At 39.8% G+C, this 17,020-nt stretch overlaps 1 protein-coding gene across 3 annotated transcripts; it reads right to left on the minus strand.

Moving 5' to 3' along the window:
- Positions 1-287: 287 nt before the first annotated feature.
- usp33 (ubiquitin specific peptidase 33) lies at positions 288-15,589 on the minus strand. 3 transcript variants are annotated; one of them, XM_053497629.1, is made up of 24 exons: positions 15,410-15,589; positions 13,932-14,019; positions 13,730-13,783; positions 13,516-13,578; positions 12,408-12,560; positions 12,187-12,292; positions 11,821-11,890; positions 11,425-11,538; positions 10,998-11,076; positions 9,659-9,971; positions 9,401-9,541; positions 8,401-8,513; positions 8,148-8,320; positions 6,306-6,376; positions 5,981-6,014; positions 5,285-5,330; positions 4,745-4,925; positions 4,332-4,458; positions 3,952-4,121; positions 3,520-3,601; positions 3,249-3,357; positions 2,362-2,464; positions 1,518-1,586; positions 288-1,425 (listed from the first exon to the last, which is right to left on the minus strand). In XM_053497629.1, the coding sequence occupies exons 2-24, from the start codon at positions 14,013-14,015 to the stop codon at positions 1,268-1,270; spliced, it is 2,613 nt and encodes an 870-aa protein (XP_053353604.1). In that variant the 5' UTR covers positions 14,016-14,019; positions 15,410-15,589; the 3' UTR covers positions 288-1,267. The 3 variants fall into 3 exon arrangements, with proteins under 3 accessions (XP_053353604.1, XP_053353596.1, XP_053353614.1); XM_053497621.1 differs by having other exon boundaries at positions 9,647-9,971; XM_053497639.1 differs by lacking the exons at positions 13,516-13,578; positions 13,730-13,783; positions 13,932-14,019; positions 15,410-15,589 and adding an exon at positions 12,811-13,455 and having other exon boundaries at positions 9,647-9,971.
- Positions 15,590-17,020: the final 1,431 nt, after the last annotated feature.

Genomic DNA, 17,020 nt, shown 5'->3' on the forward strand with positions numbered 1-17,020 from the left:
GAACTTCAATTTTCCTGCAAGCATGCTTTCAGGACCTGGGCTAGCTTTCCTGATTAGCACGGAGAAAAAAAAAACTCTGATCTTTACACGATCTAGTGAATCACACAACCTTCTGACATAAATAAGAGACTATGCGGGACTCTTTAAATATGAGTACATTCATGTATGACATCAGGGCTGGAGCAGGTGCTGCTGATATGACAGTGCTAAACAACAAGAAAGGGGGAAAAAAGTGCTGTCCTGAGATTACCGTATATTCTATATAAGTATAAGACTTTTTTTTTGGGGGGGGGGCACTTAATTTAGCATGCAAGAAGCAAACAATTCTATGTCTAAAGTGTATGACATGGTCTTAATGAAGACAACAATTATGAGCTCATTTTCTGGAAAATATGGTGGGTACGATCCCCTAGTAATCACGTACGTCATTCAGAAAAATGCTTACCCCTTAGCTTATAGCACACCTGAATAAGAGATGTCATATACACACACACACAGGTTCAGGCACATCCTCTACAGTATTTGTGAAGTTAGAAGCAATACGTGTCAGAATAAGGAACAGGAAGTGAGCAATTATATTCATTACACAGCACTGAAACGTGATGTCCAGCGGCTGAGTATTATTTTTAATGCATGTCCAGCTGAGAGAATTATCACTGCTTTAAATGAATAGTTCATCTAAAATAGATATACATTCACACTAAAATTGTTCCCATCAATGTTTGTCTGACTTTTTTTTTGTAGCTAATAATTCAACAAAATTTTGTAGCACACTTTTTCATGTTAATGTTTTAAATGTTAAAGTAGTAGAAATCTACTTAAACAATTATACATTTCTGCCTTAATCAATCACCTTTTTTCTTCTTAGTGATTTACAACCTAGTCAAGTTTACAGTCATCTTTTTTTTTACACAAAACTAAACAGTGGAATGTTATAAGGTGGCGATTTTTAAATGTTTCTTTGCTTCAACAGTAAAATTATTTACTATGCGTGTGATGGGAATGCGTATAACGTGGTGCGATAAGACTTGTATTACTCATTAGCTGCACGAAAAACTGAAAAACACGCAAACGTCAGACGATAAACGTGTCCTGGCCGGGGGTGAATTTAATTTTCAGTCGACTTCAAGTTGAACCAACTAGCTAACGGTGACGTATATACAAACGTGAAGTGTAATTCATGAGGTTTGTTAACTTGTAATGTGTTAGGAATGCACACAGGGAATGAAGGACAGGCGAGTGAGTAGCGTAGCCTTTTCCCTTTTCCCTACAGGGCACGGGTCTCCACCTCGATCTTCTCCTCACCCTGAGAGGTGTCGGGTTCCTGGTGGCTCACACTGGGTCGCACCACCACCACGGGACCGCCGCCGTGAATCGAGTGCAGGAAGTTCCACGTCTCCTCCGAGATCTGCCCCGAATCAGCACCTTGTTGTACAGGAAGAAAGACAAAAATCACAATAAGTTTGATTATTTATTTATTATTTTGTTTCATTTTTTTCCCTTTTGAAGACGGCTACCTTGCTTGAGAGTGACGTGGCCATTTTTGTTCACAGCAATCTTCGAGTTGTCGATAGGTCCTGGAGGATCTGGAAAAAAAAAAGAAAAAAAAACAAAGAACAAAAAAGTTAGTTCACATCTAAATGAAATTTAAAATAAATACAGATGCAGATACGGGCTAGTTTTGTTTAGCATGATCTAAGGGTTGCTTTACTGCATGTGTGGCTCTTGTCAAAAGAAAATTTTAAAACCTTGCTTTTGGCAGGAAGCAGCGCTGTATGTGATATAAGGGGCCAGGGGTAGCTCAGTGTTTAAAGCACTGGATTACGGTTCAGAAGATCCCAGGTTCAAACCCCACAACCACCAAGTTGCCACTGTTGGGCCCTTGAGCGCGGCCCTTAACCCTCAACTGCTTAGATGTGTAATGGGTAAAAAGGTAAGTCGCTCTGGATAAGAGCGTCTGCCAAATGTCTAAATGTAAGTGCGATATAAATGCAAACCCCAGAAGACGTCATACACTGTCCTCTAGGGACAGGACATAAAACCTTCTGAAGAAATTTTAAGGGGTTTTCACAAGCGTAGTAACCCCTTCAACAGCTGAGGCTGTTAAATATTTTAGATTTCACACAGGATGCTGTGCTGCCTGCCAGTGTGTGAATAGTTTAGCTTGCACCACCTGGAGGATTATAGAGGAACTGTAACATTTTACTACCTCCAATGCAAACATACCAAAATTAAATAACTAATTAAAAAAATATTTTTTTGCGTCAATGTGGTGATTTTGCCACACAAAACGTAATCTAATTGATTGACCCCCCAAAACACACCCCACCTCCCACCATTAGTGATGTGGTGAACACTGACCGTTGTCCTTGCCCTTAATGAAGGCCTCCCACTCCCGGAACCAGTGCATGCTAATACAGTAGATAACCACGGGAGACTCCTCCTCCTGAAATGCCTTGTTCAGCTGCACACACACACACACACACACACAAGAAGAGAGAGATCTCTGAAATGTCTCTGCTGATTTGAAAATGTTTCATCTATAAAAGGCTAAAAGAAACAGAGACTTTCTTTTTTTTAACGAGGAACAGAGGAAGAAAAGAATAAATGAAAGAATAAGTAGAAGAAATAACAGGGCATTAGGAAAATAACAGGACAAAATATAAACGGAAGAAGAAATAAAACAATGGAATGAGAAAGGAAAAAGAAAAGGAAGCAGGAAAGGAAAGTAAAAAGAAATAAATGCAAGAAAGCAAGAAAGAGAGGGTTGTCAGTGGGGGAAATGTAAACAAAAGAATAGGAAAAACAGACTGAAAAAAACAAGAGGGAAGGAAGGGAAGAAAGTATAAAAAAAATGGTTTTATGAAAAGAAACAAAAGAACAAAATAAATTAAAGAACGAGGAAAAGGAGAATGAAGTGAGGAGTAAAGATAGGGAAGCAGGAATTAGGAAGGAGAAAATAGTGAAAAGACGAACCAACTTAATAGAGAAAGGGAAAAAGGAAGTGAAAAAGGAGGAGAAAAAATAGGAATGAAAAGAATAAGAAGGAAGGAAAGTGAAGGAGAGAAGGAACAGAAGCTGTGTTTTATCTGCTTTCTTTAGAGCAGCTGTGCTGATGAATTAATAATGCTGTCGTGTTTGTGGGTCTCTGCTCTTAAGAACAAGCACGCTGACGCACACACGCTCACACACGCTCACACACGCGCTCACACACGCGCTCACACGCGCTCACACACAAAAACACTCACCCGTATGAACATGTCCAGCTCGTTCTTGCGGCGTTTCTCCAGCTTCTCAATGTCCAGCTGACAGGTGTGGCAGACGTACAGGTGGTTGACTGCTGGCCCTCCGCCATACCTAATCACCATGGAAACCGTTACAGTTATCTCCACTGACTCTCTCTTCCTCATATACTGTATATATAATGTATAATATATATGTAAAATTTATTTGTATATATGAACATTCTGTACACCTGTGTGTGTGTGTGTGTGTGTGTGTGTGTGTGTGTGTGTGTACCTGCTGTAGAGATGGTCCCAGACGTTTTGGGGCAGCATGAACACCAGGTCATTGATGTATGAAGCCTTGTGGGGCGGCACACCTGCAGGGAGGAACACGAGACCACACTCAGCCTCGTACTGACACACACTAACACTAGAACTTCCGTTCTCACGTATATACATAAGACAGAATAAAGAAACCAAAAAATTTGATTAAAACAAGAAATAAGACAGAAGGAGAGAAAAAGAAGGGAGGGATGAGGAGGAGGAGAAGAATAAGAAGAATGGTGTAAAGTTAAGGGAAGGAACAAATAAGGAGGAAGGGAGGTAAGAAAAAGAAGGAGAAAGAGAAAGAAAAACTGGAGGAATAAAAGGATGCAAGGACAAAAATGTGAAGAAAACAGTAAAGATGGAAAGGAAGGGGTTAGAGGTTATATAAAACGCGCCTCACCTCCGTGTGCACACAAGAAGTCGTGGTTGGAGATGGGCCCGGGTTCTGCAAAAGTCCGGAATTTATTAAGCCACTGGCGCGAGACGTAGAACTGGAGCAGGCTCGGCTCCATCATGTTGACCAAAGCTGTCACTCGCTGTCTCTCCTTCTGCACCTCCTCGCTGCTCTTCCTAGATAAAAAAAAAAAAAAAAAAAACATGAATTGAGAACGCACCATTTGGCTTCAACCTTAAGCCATGTCAGTTTAATCAACGATCTAAACTGTAAATCCTAAAAATCAGCGTAATAACAGCGTAATAACTTGTCCCTCAGCACCATTCCATCGGCCACACCCTCTAACCTCTGAGCTTTATCCTTTTGTATGGAAAAAAAATACGTACTTGTAGAAGAGCACGTAGGCCTCGGCATTCTGAACACAGGACTCGGAGACTTCCGTCACACTCTGGTCGTCAAACTCGTACCACAATTTGTTCAGGTCGTTGCGGCAGTACGCCACATAGTGGCCACCTGCACACGGGGGTAAAAAAAAAAAAAAAAAAAAAAAACATGCAAAACTCATGTGACATTTGATATTGCAAGCGTTTCATAAGAAATTCTTGTGAAGAAGATCCTGTTGAGATTTTCATTGAGGCTGCACTGCAAAGCGTCAACTCTGAGTGTAAAATCTTTTTGCTCTCTCTCTCTTTCTCTCTTTCTAGCTCACTTCATGTGTAAATAGTGAACGGTTCCTGGATCGCTATTGGTATTTTTTTTTTTTTTAGTTTTTTCTTCTTCCCGTGCAAGTGGAACTCACTGCTGGCGGTGCCGTGGTGACAGATGACGGACAGCAGGTCGTAGGTGGTGTTCTGAGCCGGGCTGTCTTTGGCCAGGAAGGGCTGCAGGTCCAGGCCGTCCAGTGGGAAAGAGACATGGGTGCTGATCTTGGTGGAGAACATCAGCTCGTGCCTGAAGCGCTTCAGGTGAATGCATAAGATCTGGAATAAGAGAAAACGTTCCCCATCTTCTTAACCACCCAGACTGGACTCGAGTTGTTGAAGATGACACTATGTCTAGTGTCAAAAAGATTTTTAAAAAAATTTACACTTTTTCATCCTCCAAGAGCTCAGACTCATCACTTGTGTGAAAATGTTAAATTAACAATCTAGAGTCAGCAGAAACACGTTATCAAACAGAGCTGTCACTACTGAGTACTGATTAAAGCCCTGCGCATTCGCCTTCTAACATCTAGCAAAATTTTTATAACGCTTTTAGGACTTCATAGAAATCTGACAAAATACACCACTGCACTGCATTTGGTATAAAAGATAAGCAAGCAGAGAGATTTATTACTCACCTCTGGCAAACTCTGGACTTTGCAGAACTTGACTCCGTTTCTCAACCTGAAAGAAAGAAGAAAATACACAAAGCTAAAACCCTCAGAAACTAACAGTTAGTAACTACTACTACTACTACAATACTGTCTTTTCTATTGTCGATTATTTTCTTTTTGGATTTTCTTTTTTTGGATTTTTCCAATTTTCTCCCCTAATTTAGTCGTGGCCAATTCCTCCCCGTCACTAGGGGGCTCCCACATTAAGGCTACTACTACCATTCAGCCGGGAGGGCCGAAGACTATCACGTGTTTCCTCCGAACCGCGTGACATCAGCCGACTGCATCTTTTCAAACTGCTTGCTCACGCACCATAAGGGGCGGAGTAACACACTCGGAGGAAAGCGCTAGCCGCTCCTTCCGCGTGCGGGAGCTCACAGACGCCTCTGATTGGCTGTAGAGCCGTGATTAATGTGGGAACACAAGTACCTCTCATCCCTCCCCTCTGCGAGAGCTCGGCCAATCAGCTCTCTCTAGACCTCCGACTGTGAGAGGAAGACAGCATCACCCGGGGTTCGAACCATTTTGTAGATTCTTTTTAATAACCTGATTGTTACATGCAAAACAAAGAACTGAGCAGTAAACATGGCTTTATAATAAATAACACCAAATACACAACATAAACCGTAAAGATTACACTGAGTTGTTTAGAATACTCACTTCTTACACTTTTCACAGCTGTACATGTTGTCTCCTAAAGAGGAACACAAACACACCAAAAAAAAAGGTCATCACTAGGTTCATCTTCTATACACTTATTTAAACTTTTTCCTTTCGTACAAAAACCCAGGTGGTGAAGACTAAAGATCGGTAAGGCTGTGGTAAAAACCCTGTGCCACCATTTGGGTTTAGTCGAGTTCTCTGAACCTATTTAACCTTACTGAAATCTGAAAGGAATTAACTTTTCTTTTTCATGTTTAATTATAAAAAATAAAAAAAAAGGAAGTTTTTAACAATAAAACGTTTGTGGGAAAGCCTCACTTACCTTTGAGTTCATCCCGGGCGAAGAAAGCGGCCAGGCAGTCCTGCAGTGTGACGACCGGGCCCCAGAACCAGCTACATATAAACACAACAACAGAATAAACCGTTAACATCTCTGACATGCACTGAGTGTGATTCAATCTACGTGCTGAAATTGAAAGCGATATATATATATATATATATATATATATATATATACAGTGGTGTGAAAAACTATTTGCCCCCTTCCTGATTTCTTATTCTTTTGCATGTTTGTCACACTTAAATGTTTCTGATCATCAAACACATTTAACTATTAGTCAAAGATAACACAAGTAAACACAAAATGCAGTTTTTAAATGATGGTTTTTATTATTTAGGAAGAAAAAAAATCCAAACCTACATGGCCCTGTGTGAAAAAGTAATTGCCCCCTGAACCTAATAACTGGTTGGGCCACACTTAGCAGCAATAACTGCAATCAAGCGTTTGCGATAACTTGCAACGAGTCTTTTACAGCGATCTGGAGGAATTTTGGCCCACTCATCTTTGCAGAATTAATTCAGCTTTATTTGAGGGTTTTCTAGCATGAACCGCCTTTTTAAGGTCATGCCACAACATCTCAATAGGATTCAGGTCAGGACTTTGACTAGGCCACTCCAAAGTCTTCATTTTGTTTTTCTTCAGCCATTCAGAAGTGGATTTGCTGGTGTGTTTTGGGTCATTGTCCTGCTGCAGCACCAAAAGATCGCTTCAGCTTGAGTTGACGAACAGATGGCCGGACATTCTCCTTCAGGATTTTTTGGTAGACAGTAGAATTTATGGTTCCATCTATCACAGCAAGCCTTCCAGGTCCTGAAGCAGCAAAACAACCCCAGACCATCACACTACCACCACCATATTTTACTGTTGGTATGATGTTCTTTTTCTGAAATGCTGTGTTACTTTTACGCCGGATGTAACGGGACACGCACCTTCCAAAAAGTTCAACTTTTGTCTCGTCGGTCCACAAGGTATTTTCCCAAAAGTCTTGGCAATCATTGAGATGTTTTTTAGCAAAATTGAGACGAGCCTTAATGTTCTTTTTGCTTAAAAGTGGTTTGTGCCTTAGAAATCTGCCATGCAGGCCGTTTTTGCCCAGTCTCTTTCTTATGGTGGAGTCGTGAACACTGACCTTAATTGAGGCAAGTGAGGCCTGCAGTTCTTTAGATGTTGTCCTGGGGTCTTTTGTGGCCTCTCGGATGAGTTGTCTCTGCGCTCTTGGGGTAATTTTGGTCGGCCGGCCACTCCTGGGAAGGTTCACCACTGTTCCATGTTTTTGCCATTTGTGGATAATGGCTCTCACTGTGGTTCGCTGGAGTCCCAAAGCTTTAGAAATGGCTTTATAACCTTTACCAGACTGATAGATCTCAATTACTTTTGTTCTCATTTGTTCCTGAATTTCTTTGGATCTTGGCATGATGTCTAGCTTTTGAGGTGCTTTTGGTCTACTTCTCTGTGTCAGGTAGCTCCTATTTAAGTGATTTCTTGATTGACACAGGTGTGGCAGTAATCAGGCCTGGGGGTGACTACAGAAATTGATCTCAGGCGTGATAAACCACAATTAAGTTATTTTTTAACAAGGGGGGCAATCACTTTTTCACACAGGGCCATGTAGATTTGGAGTTTTTTTTCTCCCTTAATAACGTAAACCTTCATTTAAAAACTGCATTTAGTGTTCAATTATGTTATCTTTGACTAATAGTTAACGGTTTTTGATGAGCGGAAACATTTAAGTGAGACAAACATGCAAAAGAATAAGAAATCAGAAAGGGGGCAAATAGTTTTTCACACCACTGTATATATATATCAATCAGGATATATAAGCACCTCTTGATGTACTCGAGGACGAAGGCGATCCAGCCCTGAGGAGCGTAAGCCTCGCCGCACGAGCCCGCCTTCACCAGCGACGTCTGATGGGTGGCTGAGTGGAGCTTGGCTAGGTCCTCTTTCCCAGGAATGGGCAGCGAAATGTCCTGGAAGGTCTCCAGAGTCACCGACACCTGAGAAGTTCATACGATTAACATGTTAGAAGTCATTTCACACGTTCGACTAAGTGCGCCCACGTGAGGGCGTGACTCACCCTGTCGCAGGTCAGGCACTGCACCGAGCTGACGATGGTGCCGTCGAAAACGTCAGAGATGACGCTGCGGTATTTCCTCTGCCGCTTGCTCTTTGGGGGCGCGAACATGCTCACTGTTCCCACAGCACACAAACACACACAAATCAGCTTTTTTTATAAGATGAATTTTAAGAGATCGTAACAATTTTAAAAGTCTGATGCTGCTGTAGTTTCCAGGAAACACCTGGGACGTTCTTTCATTTCATGTCGCTTTTCAGACTAAAACATTTTTTCCCCCATAATTTATCCCAGAGCAGTAAAAAAAAATTACTATTTTTTCTTTGCAGTTTTTTTTTGGTTTATTCTTGTAATTTTGTTTTATCTGGAATTTTCATACCATAAATAAAAAGCAAATATTTATTTACATTTTCTAAAAACAGTTTGAAACATCTAAACATTTTATAAAATACTAATTTACCTTATTTAAAAACAAAATAATAACAATAATAATATTAATAATAAAAAAAACAAGAAACCACAAATAAAATAATATATAAACAATTTCTGCTATTTTAGAAAAAATAATTTTTTTAATACCTAGGAAAGATTGACTATTAATTTCTTTACTTAAATATGTATGTATAATGAGACTTGAGTCAAACCTTAATTTATATATATATATATTTTTTAGAAAACTGTATGATACAAATTATAATATATTACAAAATATAAATAAATAAGAAAATTTAAAAATCACTTTGTTATTAGGTTTAATTTCTAACACTTGGAATATAAAAAAACACTTATTTGTAGCTTTTTGTTTCATGTGATTGTTTTAGGTATTTATGAATCACTTTACAAGAATCAATAATTAGATATGTTGTATTTCAAAATTATTATTATTATTTAAAGAAATAATAAAAAGAATCTAGATAAATCCATGGGAAAAAAAATAATTCTAACCAAATCTAACCATGATCTAAAAAGTAAATAATTGTTCCTGATTTATTTGTAGGTTTACCTTTCTTGTGAGCCGGGTTAAGGTTTGGCCACATGGGGGTAGATTTGGGCGGGCTGCTGGACAGTTTGGACCCGATGTTCTCACTGGCACTCGGGCTCTGGGGCCGCCCAGTGCTGCTGATCTGGATCTCTGGATTGGCATCTGGAGGAAGAGGGGAAAAAAAAGACAACTGGATATCAATGAATGAAGTAAACAATAATCTTTAAAAAAAATTGACAGAGCATTCGCTGCACTTTTCTGGCCCACCAGAGCACCGACCCGCGGCCTTGCTGTGTTTGACGGCTCCCTGGTTGCTCACGATGGTCGTCGTGTCCTCATCCTTGTCCATGCCGACTCGGTGCAGCTCGTTGATGAGGTTCTTCTCCCTCTGCCGAGCTCGGCTCCCTTTCTCCTCGTCCGAGATAAGTGTATCGGCTTCGTTGGACTCGTTAGCTTCGTTAACCTCGTTAGCTTCGTTAGCCTCGGTTTCTTCTTCTCCGGAGGTCTGACTCTGGTCCTCGAGATCTTCTACTGGCTCCTTGAGCTCCTCGTGCAGCTGGTCCATCAGGCAGCGCAAAAACTCTTGAGAATCCTGAGCGGAGACACACAAACATGCTGGCACAATCACACTAAAGAAAAAATGGCTTTATTAGCATGAAGCTTTAGGAGCTGATGGGTTTAAACATGGTAGAGATGAAAACAAAGAGGGAATCCATACACACCAAAATATGCTTATTATAAGGATTAAGGTTCATTTATTTAATATCTTGCTTATAGCAGGCAATCTAACATCAGGCATTGCATTGGCGTTGCTTCAAAAGATGATAAGGTACTTCACTTAGGCAAGCCAAATGTCTAATCTTGTCTGCTAAATAAATAAAAAAATAGACGAGCTAACAGCTAACAGAAGATATACCCGTAAGGCTTCAAAGGTCCTGGATCACTACCAAGAACTGTTTACTTTACAGCATCAGTAATCGGAGAGTAAACACATAACGCCGTCCATATCAGGTCTCAGCATTTCTCCGACTCTTTACCCGGTCACTGACTTTTAGTGAATGGCCTCCTTTAGACATGCAGAGTCATAGCGATGCCATCTTTTCAAAATACAGATTTAATGAGGCTCTAAGTGCAAGAAAATTGGACAGACCTTTCATGATCATACTTCAGATTTGAAAAAGAAGTATTTATACAGAAATCACATGGTAGAAAGGCTGTAGTCAAAACCACAACCTACACAATCCAAGCTACAGTCAAGATCGGGTCTTTGTAGAGACTGAGGACAAGTCCAAATGAAAGCAATCTTGTGAACGAAAACCATCAAATCCTATGAGGTCAAGCTCAAGTAATCTGCAAATGATTAGCCGGTTTTGCATATGGAAATGAAAACCAAACTTGAGCTGGGTTTATATAAATAAAAATAAAGCCCTGGATTCGAGCATCATGACAGTAGAAGCTTCTGCCCACTGTAGAAAACTTCTCCCACCCATATCTCCTGCTGGAGCTAAATCAGGAACCAAGGAGATAAACCTGGACCTGGTTCCTCCAGTTGGGACGTTTCATAAAGTTCACAACATGGTGGTGGACAGTGAGGTCAGGTACCGGGTGAAGGACTTACCTGTTGGGAGTAACCTCGAAACATTGGATTAACTGCTTTGATGCCCTGGAATAGGTTTGTTGGGACGACATAGGAGGGTCTGCAAAATAATAACACCACACACACACACACACACACACACACACACACACACACACACACAAATAAAAAAAAAGAGATCAATCTGGATATTCACATAACTATTTAGAAATAATCCACAAAATAAGTGTTTAGTTTCCATGTAGTCATTTTCATCTTTGGGAGCTTTGCCTTATATGGAGTTTTGAGGGCGTGGCTAAATGAAGTTGTACTGTACTCGGGCCAGGTAATACACAAATGATTTTTTTTTGGTTACGGAAACTTTTGTAAATCTAGGAACTTTTAGTTTGCTTTGGAAACACATACAACTTCTTTATCTATTTCTTTCCCTCTCTCTCTCTCTACCCACCTGTTTTTGTGCCACAGGTCTGTAATGAGCTTCTGGTAGCTCTTACACAGCGCCGGCTTCTTGTCTGTTCGGACCAGAACTCCGCACTCTATAAAGAATTGCGTGAGTGGAGGACTGAAACACAAAATTCACAAAAACAATTATAAAAATGACAAACTGGTCACTCTGGGATCTGATGCTACGACATGTGATGGATAAAAGAATAAAAAAAAATATTTTGTGGAAAACCTTTATAGTAAAAGATAAACTGTGATAAAAATATGAAATGAAATAAAATAAACCTTATATTCGGCGGACATTTTTTCATTTTCCACAATGAGAGAAGAGCGATTTTCACTTTTAGTGAGGTGAGGAAGTGAGCTTATAAAAATAAATAAATATGGCAGCGGTTCTCACCAGTTGGAGAGCGCCTGAAGTGCTGCGTTCATGTAGCAGGTGTTGCCGATGTTCTTGAGTCCGGTCAGACCTGCAGGAGAGCATTTTACACAGTAATGTCTAATAGCAACAGTAATAAGAGTAATAACGACTACAAGTCATTGTTATACCATATTAATAAAACAGAAGATCTTAAACTTTGCACTTAAACAACTTTGTATCACAATCATGCTATTAAAACTATCTGCATTCCTATTTCTTGCAAATCACTTGTTACTTAAACAACAAAGCACTTAAGCACTTAACGCCTCCTAAACAATCGAATTTGAGACGATCATACAACACAGCTGTTTGATTTCGCTATGCCTAGTAGTGTTTCTGACACACCTCTAGTCTTTTGATCGTCTTCTTCTTCTGTCTCCATATCCAGATCCTCGGGTACTCCGGACGGTGGCACTCTCAGAGCCGCGGGGCCGTCCGAGACTTCGGGATCCTGATTGCAGGGGGGAACTGAGAGTCAAAACACTCACACTGATCGAGTCATGTATAAGGAAGAGTGAGGGCACTAGAGTGTTACATGGCGTGGCCAGGGTGCGGGTGGAGGTTACCTGGCCGAGCACCGGGACAGGTGAGATGGGTTTGGAAGTGCCAGGGGGCGGGGTTACAGGGCCCAGCTTCCTGTCCAGGAAGACTTCCTTAGAACAGGCATAACACCAAACCCTCAGTGTGGTCAGATTCACTGTCAGGTTGTGCTGCGTCTCCTGGAACGGTCAGACAAATAAAGACGGAGGAAAAAAAAGGTTTTCACGTCTGTTCACCTATCTCTAACATTATCACACACACTATATTTGGTGCTTGGGTTAGATGTGTTTATCAGAGGGCTCATGGGTTAATTTGGCATGATGGTATTTTATGACACAAAAACATACAAAAATACTTTCAAACATATTGTTCAGAAATTCACAGAATTAAATTTCATCTTATGCAAGGAAAGAGGGCATACACACGCACTAATACTTGGGTGTGTGTGGAAGTGTATGACAGCAGGAGGAGCAGGAGGAGGACCGGGCACAGAGCAGTACAGAAGTCATTCCATTATTCATGGGAGTGAATGAGCTTTTCCCTGCTTCCTCCTCCGTTTGTGGGCAAAAAAAAAAGAAAAAAAAGTGAGAGCTGTTTCTAAAGAATATGAAATATTCACATGCAGACTAGCTAAAGGCCCTAGATTCGTCAGCCTCACAATGTGGCACAAACCAGGCTAAATGTAAGTTTTTTTTAAATAAGACTGGTGCAGTGTTTTATTATTTGTTGTGTGTTATTTAACCCTAGTGGCCAGTTAGACTTAGACTTAACCCCTATCTGATTCCTTTCTATCTGTTACTGATCTTACAACTCATCCACAAGCATCAGCAACATTCAACTCATCCTGATCCATCAGTGGTCTTTCAACCCATTCCTATCCCTCAACAGTCCTGCGACCCATCTGTCAGCGATGTTCACACTCCCCACCCGGATCGTCCCCATCCATTAGCGTCCTTTGAGCTCAGTGTGAGTTTGTTAATGGACAAACTAAAGTCTATGTTAACCACCAGGTCTGAGACTCATCACCCACTATACACCTCTCCATACCCGAGTGTGTGTGAAACCTTAAAATCTGTCAGTGAGAACGTTTAACGTGAAAAATCACTTAAAGGAAGATACAGAAGGATGATGTACCTGAGAGTGGACCGTACTGTGGTCGGCATGAGACTCTCCACATCCGACATAAGCACAGCCATCCTGGGGGAAATAAACAAACATACACACACAAGCTCTTTTAGGATTTAACAGAGGTTAAAGATAATGCCTTTTTTCCATTCAATCTTTTAAGGGGGGGGGGATATTTTGGAGCCCACCAGGTAATTCTGTGGATTTTTTTTCTTCCACTTACTTCCAGACAGGCCCAGAGATTCGGCCCGCCGACGCTGCAGTCCTGGCACTGGCCCTAAAATCACACATCGAAATTACTAATAATGCACAAGGAATGATAAAAAGGTTAATCTAACATCTTATAAAAAAAAATTAAATAACAAAAAAAACGCTGTTCACCGAGTTGATTTCACGTAATTTTTTTTATGTCGTGTTCTACTTACATGAGACTTCTGGATGAGCTCCTCTTTAGTGATCTCTCCGACGCACTCCAGGTGCGGACAATCACTGCTCGAGGACGCCGGCATCACTCTATTACAACACAGAGAGAGAGTCAGAGTGAGAGAAAGAGTCAGACAAGAATGAAAAATGAGAGTGAGTGAGTGAGTGAGTAAAAGAAAGAGGAAGGCAAAACAGTCAGAAATAGAGTAAAAGAATGGAGTCAGAGAGAGTCAGACAGAAAGTGAATCAAAAAGAATAGAAAAGTCAGAGAGTGACAGCAAAACAGTCAACAAGAAATAAAAGGTCAGAAACATAGAAAGAATCAAAGAGAGACTCAGAGGGAGGGAGAGAGTCAAAGCAAAAGAAAGTCAGAAAAAGAGTAATAAAAGAGTCAAGGAAAATCAGAGAAATTTAAAGAATAATCCGGAAATATGTCAGAAAGGTAAAGTCAGAGAAAGATAGAATTATAAGCAGGAAGAGTCAGCGAGTAAGTAAAACAGAATGAACAAAGTCAATCCCAACTTTCATCATAGAAAAGTTTAAACACGACTTCGTTCCTATTCCTTACGCCTAAAACTCAGAAGGGAAAATGCTGGACCTGGATTAAAACGAGCCCTGGTGCATTGTGGGTTAAGTCCTGCAGCGTTGGTTCTCTAGCAGACAGAGTGGAACGCAAACAATGAAAGAACCTAGAACGAGAGCTTAAATACGGAGAATAAGAGCTAGCTAGCCTCGATTAGGACGCGTCCAACGAGATCTCGCAAATCTGGTCCAGAGACACGAACCCCGAGACCTTCTGGTGGACTTTTTCTAATTGATTAAAAATTTTTAAGTCTTCTAGAAAAAATCTCGATTTAAAATAGAAGGAGGACTCACTTTTCATTAAGCAATCAAAAATATTGCTTAAAACCCTTCAGAAAAAAATTCCATATATTACAAGACTTTTATAAAACAAACTGAATCTAATAAACAGCAACAAAAACACAAAGAAGCTTTGTCTTCAATTTGTTTTAAATAGTGTTTTAGCAGCATAAACACATAACCTGTGTCTTCGTGAATCCTGTATTTCTTTTCTAACGTATCATTAAAAGAAAAATTCCTGTAGAACTGTAGAAAATTAAAGTTAAATGTCTAAAAATGTAAGTTAAATGTAGAGTACAGTATGTCTGAAAATTACTGCACTGTAATGCTAAGCGGACGCGCATGCGCAGTGCTGCCTTAAGGTTATTTGACAGCTGTGCTCTCCTGACACGGCTAATGCAGGCTAGCTGTTAGCCGACCTACTGCTTACGTAACAAAATCCAATAACCAGACAGCTCACTAATTTACTTTTAGTAACAATGCATTTTAAAACATACATGTATACATTAGAAGACAAATAGATAAACACGTCTGTTCGGTCTGACTGTACATTAAGGTTAGCGTTAGCTGAGTTAGCACTCATTCGCAGAGCTGGCGCAGCTGCACAGCTTTAAATTACCTCGTAAATAAATCTTCTGACTTGTATAATGAAGATGTCACAATCTCGTCCTCGCCCTTTACCGACCTACATTGTTGTATTTATTTTAAATCGTCTTGTATTGAGGCGCTAATGCTGAGGAGATCCTCCACCTAGCAACGGCTCATATCTACTTCCCCTGTCCAGGAACACAACATGATAACCGCTATTTCCGGTTCGAAGTCATAGAGAGGCTGTATCTCAAATCAGTATTTGCTCCCTATATATATGCACTGCGTACTATGTAAAAAACAACAAGGTTCACAGCCTACCTAGTGCACTATGTTTCAAACGAGCAGCCGTTTGAAATTCCGCCGATGATTGGGCGTAAAGGTTAAAGTAGGCACTATTTGCCCTCTATCGGTCAGATACAGAAACAACAAGCAAAAATACCCGCAGATTTGAATGTTCTTCTCCCGGCCCAAGCGCCGCCTAACGGGCACATGTGGGCATTACACAGGGTTTGCTTTTTGATTTTCTTAACCAAATCATATTTGATCCTGTAACCATTTACTCTTTTAAATAGCGAATCATAATTAAATTCAATTCTTTGTTTAATCTGAAACCATTCTAAACGGCTATGGTTTTAAGGTGTCTATGTATATCCGACATATTTCAACTTTTTAAAATGTTTAACTTTTTAAATCAAACAGAATGGATGCTTTGCTGTGTTTGTTTTATCTGTGGACGTGTTGATAGAAAATAGTCTTTGGCTAGCTGCTTTTTAAATAGCTATTTTATTTTTTAAACTTTAATAAGTATGATTATGGGTATTTATTTAATTTTACATTTCTTTTTTTTTTATGTCACTTGCCGACATCACATGCAGATTTTATTTGCCGATAATAAAAAAAAAGATTTAAGCAGGCACTCGTTGCCCTCTAGCGGTCAGATACAGAAACGGCAAGCAAAAAAAAAAAAAAAAAAAGATTAGAATTTTTCTCTCTCGGTGGTCGCCATTTTGCCACCTTGTGGACACATCTGGGCATTGCACGAGGTTTATTTATTTTTTGTTTCTCACATTTTGCAGACATTCTCTCTCTCTCTCTCTCTCTCACTCAATCACACCCTAATTATTTGCATACATTAAACACATTAATTATTACACATTGTTTACATTATGGATATATTATTTTATTACTTAGTTTAATCTGAAATATTTATTTTAAGATTGTGGTAAAAGGTGTTGATAAATATTATACATACCTTTTTAAAATACGTTTTTAGTTTTTAAAAACTAATTGTTTGCAAGTTGTATTACCAAATGTTTATTTATTTATCTCATTATCACATACTTTATTATTATTATTCTTTATTATTATTCCGTTTGAAATTCCGCGGATTGTTGGGCGTAATTTTTAAAGCAGGCACTATTGCCCTCTAGCGGCCAGATACAGAAACAGCAAGCAAAGATTACCGATTGTTTTGTAGACCGATTATATTGCCATCTAGTGGACATATGAGGGCATTACTCACAGTTTGTCTTTTTTTAAACAGTCCATATTTTGCTGCTATATTCTATTTCCACACATAATTATCTACTTTCACATATCTTTTACATTGTGGATATTTATTTGATTAATCTGAAATATT

The sequence above is a fragment of the Clarias gariepinus genome, chromosome 1 (genome assembly GCF_024256425.1).
Source record: "Clarias gariepinus isolate MV-2021 ecotype Netherlands chromosome 1, CGAR_prim_01v2, whole genome shotgun sequence".
Lineage (NCBI taxonomy): Eukaryota > Metazoa > Chordata > Actinopteri > Siluriformes > Clariidae > Clarias > Clarias gariepinus.

Excerpts from the sequence above, each read along its gene's own strand:
- usp33 (XM_053497621.1), bottom strand. The coding sequence starts at position 14,015 with ATGCCGGCGTCCTCGAGCAGTGATTGTCCGCACCTGGAGTGCGTCGGA. Across the intron at positions 11,891-12,186 it reads AGACGATCAAAAGACTAGAG|GTCTGACCGGACTCAAGAAC; the intron begins GTGTGTCAGAAA and ends GCTCTCCTGCAG. Across the intron at positions 1,587-2,361 it reads CATTAAGGGCAAGGACAACG|ATCCTCCAGGACCTATCGAC; the intron begins GTCAGTGTTCAC and ends TTTTTTTTCCAG.